Source organism: Stylophora pistillata, chromosome 12 (assembly GCF_964205215.1).
Source record: "Stylophora pistillata chromosome 12, jaStyPist1.2, whole genome shotgun sequence".
NCBI lineage: Eukaryota > Metazoa > Cnidaria > Anthozoa > Scleractinia > Pocilloporidae > Stylophora > Stylophora pistillata.
The window spans coordinates 2,840,755-2,849,453 of NC_142530.1; the positions used below are offsets into that span (position 1 = coordinate 2,840,755).

Here is an 8,699-nt window from a genome sequence, read left to right on the forward strand (position 1 = left end):
GCATTTTTTTTCCTGTCTACTCGCCCACTCTAAAAGGAAATTTCCAGAGCTTCCGAAACCAGATTGTGATAAGGTTGTAGATTGAAGATGATGTGTTCACGCAATTCTCTAATTTACCAAGAATCCTCTTAATTTTTTTAGTGCGGGAGGATTTCTCTCAAGGTAGAAACTTTTGTTTGCAACGCGACGCAAAAAAGAAAGAAAAAAAATTGATGAAAGATTTCATTTCCTGGCTACGTGGGCAGCAAATCCTTCTTGGCGCTTTTAGAATAGGAAAGATATCCCTGCTTGATATGCCTGATGAATTTCCTGTAAACGGCAGTTGTTTTTTGACACAATTATGCGCCAAAAGCGAACGCACAAAGGTCATTAGGCGATTCACGCACCCCTGACCTTATTTCGCACGACACGTTGTTGATGTTTACCTAACAAATTAGGATTTTATTAGGAAACCGCTTACCACAAAAATAGCAAACCATTTTGAGGCTCAGCTGCTTAGCTGTCATTCAAGAATTTTTTTTAGTTTATCGGAAAAAAAATTCATACATGTAGTCAGCTCGGAGCGCGATGTTTTATCTTGTTATAAAAATTAGTTGAAATAAGAAATTATAATAGAGGTTCCTCACGCTCATTACGTGCCTTTTCATAATTTAAGTCGCTCCTACAGAAATTGCCTATCGGGGAAATCTTACTTTTAGGATGAATTCAAATGAGTTTGATTGTTATTCAAATTGATGTAACCGGAGTTATCGCGGTCTAACAGACATTTGGTCTTTGGTGGTGGATCAAATTGGAAATAGAAGTCTTGGCTGCCTTGCAATGCGAATGGAAAATTGAACCTGGCGCCAGAGCCGGCGGAATTTTTTCCCTGCTATTCGAGAGCTTGAGGATTTTTGGGAAAAAGAAGTTGCAATTGATTTAAAGGTATTTTTTTCATCTTGAGTCATGCTGTATAACCGTTTACACATCAAAAATATTTGGCTTTATCGCACGGAAATCGTTCAAGTTGATATCAAGGATTCGTCAACTATGAAGACGACTTCTTTCGTTGTTTGAAAATTTGGCTTGAAAATTACTTCGTCGCTTGATTCCTGCACCGCGGAATTGATAAATAATTCTGTTTTCGTTGTTTGTTGGTAAGAGACGATATTTGTCTGGCTTTTCAGTGTATATTTATGTACAAAGAGATTGCTGGAATGCACGTCCAGCACAGAAACTTTGACAGTGATACTTTCAGGCGTTTTAAAATTTAAAGAAATGAAGTAACTCAAAGTTTCGTTGGCATAAATTGAAACACTTTTATCATGCTAAAAGTTCTTAATATAGAGATTGACAATTATGGTTTTTAGCTCGATACGATTGCGGCTTAAATCTTCAATGCAACAAGAGGTATTCCTTCTGCATGAATCGTGAAGAGGAAACGTTTAATGTAATAAGAGAAGTCGGTTACTTTGTAGTCTCAAACGGTAAACTTTTCGGCGATTTTTTGTAAGTTCATGATTATTTTCCTCCTGATGTGCTTTCACTTCTCTGCATGAAAGCTGAACGGCATTTGGAAGTTACGTCCGGTGAGTTTATTATCGAGCGGAAAATGAAATCGAAGTAAATATTGGTAGAATTGAAAAAAAAAACCGCAAAATTACCGAGGGAAATCTCCAAATTTAACGAGGCATCTTCTCACAGAATAATGATTTTGTTTCTCGTTCTTCTCTTAAAGTTTTGTCAGAGAAGAAATTATTCGATTTCCTGCGACCAATGGGTTTTACTTCACCTGCTTCGCTACTAATTGATGTATTTGCAACCAAAGTAACTCATCTTTTATTTTCCATAAAATGAAATAAAATAGTTTGGGAAGATTTTAAGTTCTCACGAAATGAAGCAGTAAAAAGAAATCAGGATAACTTTTGAGAAATCGTCGAGTAGTCGAAACTGGCGGTGTTTATCAATCGGTTTTCATCAGATGCTGTGTGGTGTGATCACTCTCGGCCTAAAGCAATACCGCTCTCAAATAGACTACAGTTTTAACATCAAAATACGCCAACATAAGTACGTTTCTATTCACCCTCCACCGGTACTAGAGCTTCATTAGTTTGGAAAACAGGTTGTCCTGTGTCAAACCTCGCTTTGAAAACGAGACCGTGACATGAGCTTGCGTTGGAAACTAGGCTGTCAGAGAACCCTGACAGAATAAAAATCTCGTTTTAAATACGAGGCAATGACTCGATGAGCCAACTTTTTTCATATTTTGGAAAAAAAATAACGTTTTTCCTCTAAACTTCGCCGCATATGGTAAAATTTGAAGGCCACTAATTTGAAGGCCCTCAAAAATATCATATTGCTCCACTCATACACCTAGGTAATTATTCAGAACTATATAAAATGTTTTCATTGTGTTAGTCTTTATACCATTTTATGAATTCTCACTGAGAAGATCTTGACAATTAATCTCTTAGAAGATCTTTATTGCTAAGTGAAGACTCTTCGACATAGCGACTACACTTTCACATTCGATGACGTCCTGCCCCCCAGCAGATCGCTGTTCCATTTGCGGTTTGTATATTTGGTGGTTTCGGCGAGATAGCCTCCACGTCACGCCACAAGCAAGCTCGACGATTAGCCACAAAATCGAAATATTTGATATAATGCTAAGCAATTTAATGTTCAGCTAGACCGTCTGATGTTCTGCAAAGCTATTCGACGTAACGCTACACCACTTCTGTGTACGCTGTACCATTTGACATTACGCTGAGCCATTTCACGCAACGCTACACTGTTTGTAAGTACGCTATACCATTCTACATTACGCTGAGCCATTTCACGCAACGCTACACCATTTGTGTGTACGCTGTACCATTCCACATTATGCTGAGTCATTTCACGTAACGCTACGCCGTTTGTATGTACGCTGTACCATTCGACATAACGCAGAGCCTTTTCACGCAAAGCTACATTGTTTGTATGTACGCTGTATCATTCGACATTACGCTGAGCCATTTCACGCAACGCTACACTGTTTGTAAGTACGCTGTACCATTCTACATTACGCTGAGCCATTTCACGCAACGCTACACCATTTGTGTGTACGCTGTACCATTCCATATTATGCTGAGTCATTTCACGCAACGCTACGCTGTTTGTATGTACGCTGTACCATTCGACATAACGCTGAGCCATTTCACGCAAAGCTACACCATTTGTGTGTACGCTGTACCATTCCACATTACGCCGAGCCTTTTCACGCAAAGCTACATTGTTTGTATGTACGCTGTATCATTCGACATTACGCTGGGCCATTTCACGCAACGGTACACCGTCTGTGCGTACGCTGTGCTACTCGATATTACCCTGAGTCATTTGACGCAACGCTACACCGTTTATGTATTGTATTGCTAATGAGTGCTAGACTATGCGCAATCTAGCTGGTCCATTTCACAATTTCATGTTCTAACTCGACATCGGCAACTAGACCGTTTATCATTTGGCTAAACTATTTCTGTTTAGGGTGTTCTGTTTCATGAAGGAAACCTAGACTGTCTATAATTTGGCCGTGCCATTCCTTTATTAGCTATGCTATCCTGAAGTTGATCCTTAAACCATCTTTGTATTTACTGATCTATTTGACATCCTTGTATTTTTGGTGGTGACGGCCACCCATAATCCTTCACCTTGTTGCTAAAGGACTTGTATTGAGCCCACTTAACAGGATCCCATGAGGATTTTTCTTTCCTCCACAAGCGCCGTTTCTTCAAAACTAGGATTCTTAATTCAGAATTAAACCATGGTACATTCCTTTTACGCTTCAGCAAGTTGGTTGGAATGTTACGTTCGACTGCCTCCATAAACAAAGCTTTCCATGCATCCCAAACATCATTCATATCATCCACTGAGAAAGCAGTATTCCAAGGTATATTTGAGAAATCATCCCGCAGACCATTCCAATGAGTAGAGCCAAAGTCATAAGCAATCGTTATGGACAGGCTGAAGCCGGTTGAGCCGGATCATAAAGGACCGGAGGTATATTCTTTTTTTGATATTGAATTTTATGCACAAGAGAGCCAATTTTTAATTTAAAAATATTCTTTAACTTTAAGTTCTAATAGTGTAAAATATGGTGTAGGACTTTCTGTTTTGGTAGCAAAGAAGATGCTGCGGATACAGTTGTTTTTTACTTATTTTGATTTTATTTAACCTGGTTTGGTATGCAGTTCCCCAGCATATCAACCCTTATGATAGATATGGATATATGAGAGAATAGTACAGTTGTTTGAGCGTATTCACAGGTACATGATATTTAAAGTGCACCTAAACCCCAAATTTTTTTTCGCTTAACGAAATAAGCTTATTTTTTGGAGAATTTCTGTGCAAAAATTTTTTCATTTGCTATCGGCCTCCATCTTGCCCCACGACCGAGTTTAAAGAGGGATGGCTCTAGCGGATAATGTGACGTCAAATCGAGAACACGAAAGTCTGCATTTCACACATTTTCACTTGTTTGGGAAGGTTGTCGTCGATATTGTCCGAAAATATGCCGACTAGGTGTGTTGTATGAGGAATGTATGAAGCGTGGTACCCTCTTGCAAATTTCGCACGTTGCTACATCCTACATTGCTACATTTCGTTAAGCGAAAAAAGTTTTTGGGTTTAGGTGCACTTTAAGCTTAAATAGAATTCTGATATTTTTTGTCATTTTATTGTTGATATGCTGGAACTTAGCATCCCATTTTAAATGTTCATCAATCAAAACCCCCAAATATTTGATTTGGGACTTTTGCTCGTTAGTTCTTCTCACAGAAGCCAACGCACCCAGATTCGGCTTGTATCATAACTGCAGCTTGTGCAAGAGCTTTTACGCTCTTAAAAAGACAACATTTAACAGCTTGAATTTTCTGCATGAGTTGTACTATACTGAAAGGAGCCATTGCACTCTCGCAAGGCAACAACTATCGGTTTGATCTATCGGTGCGGGTTGCACCACTGAGTCACTGAAAGAGTTTGAAAGTGTTTGAAACTGTCTGAAGCGTCCTGGAAGTGCCATAAAGTGAAGAAAGTTATATTATAGTTACATTCTCCTTGCACTGTTGAGAATTCACGGAGGCATATTTCAAAAGGACAAAAGTAACTGAAGTATAGGAATCTCGATTGTACAATACCGGTCAAGGATTTGCTTTTATGACAATTTTGTTGAAACTTTTAACGAAGTAACAAGTAACTTCTCAGTTAGAAACCGTTCATTTTTTATGAGGCCGGGGGACGGGCTGGCGTGATTTTCTGAACTTTCATTAAACAGTTGCATGACCCCCCTCAGTCGTTTAACTTTTTCCATGACCCCCCCAATACAGGTAAATTTTTTTCGGTGACCCCCCTCCCCAAAAAAATCGTCAATTAAACCAGATATACACACTGTAGAGTAACACAGTATCTTTTTGGCATTATCAAGATATTACAATTCGCAGTACAATTGTATCTGTCACTTTCAACTGTACTAGGCTATAAAGTCAGCAAAAAAGAAATTTGCCAGCTTGCTCTGAATTCGTTGAAGAATAAAAAAAAAAAGAAAAATCCGTCAATCTTTGATCTTCTGGTTATGGCTCTTCCCGAACGTGTTGTGGATGGCCTCTCAACTTCTCCGTCATCGATGAAGGCAAGAATGACATCACTTGATTCGTCTCTATCACCAGAGTCAATGTAATCATTTTCATTCTCCTCATCACTGCTACTTCTGCTTCCACCGTTGTCGTCTTCTCCGCTACCATCATTATCACTGTCTAGCAAAGGTTCATTTTCAGCTTCGTCTCTTTCTCCCATTTTCGAGCAGGATATGGAAACGCTAGAAGAAAACAAGAAAAGTTTCCGCACCATGTATAAAGGCATACACAAAGAACATATCAGCAAGAGGCGGAGAAAGAAGGAAATCCGAAGAAAATCAAACGAAAGGAAAAAGAAGCGGTATGAAAATAACGTCCAACGAGTGTATGGTGTCTGTGTTAAAAACCCGCTAGGCAATGATCTTGAAGAATGTATTCTGTATCCACCTTCCCTGGCCATCCCCGAAGAGTGCGTCAATGTCGAAGATATTGTAGAATCACTGTTTAGACGAGATGCGCCATATATTGCACAGCTGTTGCAATCAAACCATTTCAGCAATGCAGCAGGAAGCAGAATAATCACAAACCTCAAGCCAGAGGTTAGAGATAAAGTGTACTGCATCCTGTAGCCTGAAGAGTATGCTCTGCCTGAAAAGAACGAAAGCAACTCCCACAGCAGCACAAGCGACGAGGAAGAACTTGAAGAAGATTAGCAGGGAGAATCGATGTTTTAAGAGTACCTTTATTTCTTTAAGATAGTTTACAGGCCTTTAGCAGATTGCAGGTAGTTTTGGCTATTCTGGTGGAGCAACTGCTATTTTAACTGTATTGTATTAAATAACCTTAAAAGGATAAATGAGAAAAAAGATTCATAAATCCAACGATACAGAGATGAAAATGAAATGAATATAAAGATAGAAACCTTCTTTTTGTTCATTAACTTCCTTAGCTTTAAAATTTCAGTCTGCAGCCGCGGAAACGTTATTAAAAGCAGAAGGAAATTCTTTAATGGATTTAAACACTTTATTATTTGTTTCTGCGGGAATATACTTTTTAAGAATAGTAAAACATATCCTATCTCAAGGCATCACTAAAATATTTTACGTGACCCCCCCTTTGCCTCATTTTTTGTAGATGGCCCCCCTTTACGGCCGTTTTTTTTGGTGAACCCCCCTAAATCCCACAATTCCCCCCTACCTTGTTTAAAAATGAACGATCCCTTACTTGTTTGGTTTCGGTTAGTTCATCACAATACTGATATACATGAAAAATTACACTCTTGATTGGCTGAAAGCAGCTAGATGTCTTTTTCATGTATCACTGGTGCAAAAGTAATTATCCAAGTACAAATGTAAACCACTGGTGGGCTCAGCAACAATAGATCATACTGGCAACCAATCAGATTTACTTGAAGTAGGTTGTGCTGATTGATACACATAGTAGCTGACCGAAATAAACAAAAGCTTGAATTTTTTAGGTGTATCGATCGAAACTGACAAAATTGCATTCCTGAGTGAGATTTCAGCTGAAGGAAAAATTTTGATAGCATGTCAAGTTGACCATTTACATGTTGATCTCAATTTCACCTTCTCATTTCATGTTAATATTATCATTATTATTGTTATTATTATTATTATTATTATTTCGCAGAGAAATCAACTAAATGCTACATTCTAATCAAGCAGCACAGGGCGAAAACCGTAACCTGTGAGCCATGGAGTAAAAAATAATTGTACATTAACTAATCCTAAAAGGCTTTTACGTCGTGACTATGGTCCTCCTTCTAACAGAAACTCAAACTGCCACCTTGAAAGTCCGGGCAATATTCAACGTGCCCGAGAACACTGCCCTCTGCATCTTTCGCAGTACGTCTGTGCTTCTGCCTCCAACAAGCTCGCGCATCGTGACATCCAGCTCCCGTGACCACCCCCAAGGGCATCTATAATGATGTTATATTTCTTCACCTCGTAGCTTGGAAACTGCTGCCTTAGTTCCCAGCGAAGGGGTCCATACTTCAGTGTCTTCTCTTCATCCTTTCTTGTCCGATTGTTAATCCACGGGCAGCTCATTTCCAGCGTCACAACTCTCTTGCACATATGATTTACAAGGCGTGCATCCACCCTATTGCATCTGACCTCTTGTTGATCAGTATATGTAGGGACATCCCAATAAGCTTTAACATTCTCTGACTCATACACGGGCTTGGGCTTGTCGGGTGAGTACCAGGGTGGTATCTCGTCTATAACTCCCTCATCATACAACAGTTCGTAAAACAGTACCTTCAGTGCTGCGTCGTGTCTAGAGAGATACTTTCTCTGGGTCAGCGCACTGCATCCTGACAAGATATGAGCCACGCTCTCTGGAGCCTCACCGCATAATCTGCACCTCACCTCGCCTTCCCCGCTTGTGTGGGTCTTCTGACTCGTGTATACTCGCGTTGGCAAGAACTGCTCGTACAGCTCGACGAGTCCAGCAATTGTGTGATGGGCATTTCTTCCACTCTGTGACCCACCAGAAACACCCATCGGCACTCAAACTCTCATCCTCCAGCCTAGTAGTTGTAACACGTGCTGTTTGTCTACTATCGGGAGACGTAGGAAACGGTTCTTGATGAGACACGGCAAAGCTTTATTTTAGGTTGTCGTGATCAAGCATGTCTAAAGAATGACTGAGGATCTCAATACACTCACTGAAGAATCATGCGGTCATTGTATGACAATCAAGTGTCAGGTGACTTATGAAATAACGAGCTGTTGATAACATATCGTAACATCCTTTCCCTTTTGAAAAGGAAGATGAAGAAAATAAAACTATCTCATCTCAGGCAAAAAGAATGAAATCGGCTGAATGGGAAATAGGGGTATAAGCTTGACAGCATGCAATACTCAATAGCAGACATAGTCTTTCAAATGTTCTGGAGGCCTTCGAGTTCGTGAGGGCCTCGCCGGTGGGGGCTCTTCATTGACTTCGAGCGGCTGGGGTTTGCTTGATTTGTCTGGCGAGGTCTGCGACGGGATGCTTGTGGTTGGCGCTTCAGGGCTTTCAGCATGCTTGTGCGACATAGGATTGTTTGACGGTGGTGATCCGTGGTCCTGTTGAATTGTCGGTGGTGAT

At 40.1% G+C, this 8,699-nt stretch overlaps 1 protein-coding gene across 1 annotated transcript; it reads left to right on the forward strand.

Moving 5' to 3' along the window:
- Nucleotides 1-747: 747 nt before the first annotated feature.
- Nucleotides 748-7,227, forward strand: LOC148718398 (uncharacterized). Its single transcript, XM_088741679.1, has 3 exons — nucleotides 748-924; nucleotides 3,804-4,014; nucleotides 5,816-7,227. The coding sequence occupies exons 2-3, from the start codon at nucleotides 3,970-3,972 to the stop codon at nucleotides 6,212-6,214; spliced, it is 444 nt and encodes a 147-aa protein (XP_088597805.1). The 5' UTR covers nucleotides 748-924; nucleotides 3,804-3,969; the 3' UTR covers nucleotides 6,215-7,227.
- Nucleotides 7,228-8,699: the final 1,472 nt, after the last annotated feature.

What these genes read in the sequence shown, in the direction of transcription:
- LOC148718398 (XM_088741679.1), top strand. Translation starts at nt 3,970, where the DNA reads ATGGACAGGCTGAAGCCGGTTGAGCCGGATCATAAAGGACCGGAG. An exon ending in CGGATCATAAAGGACCGGAG is followed by an intron (nt 4,015 to 5,815) that starts GTATATTCTTTT and finishes ATTTTCGAGCAG; the next exon opens with GATATGGAAACGCTAGAAGA.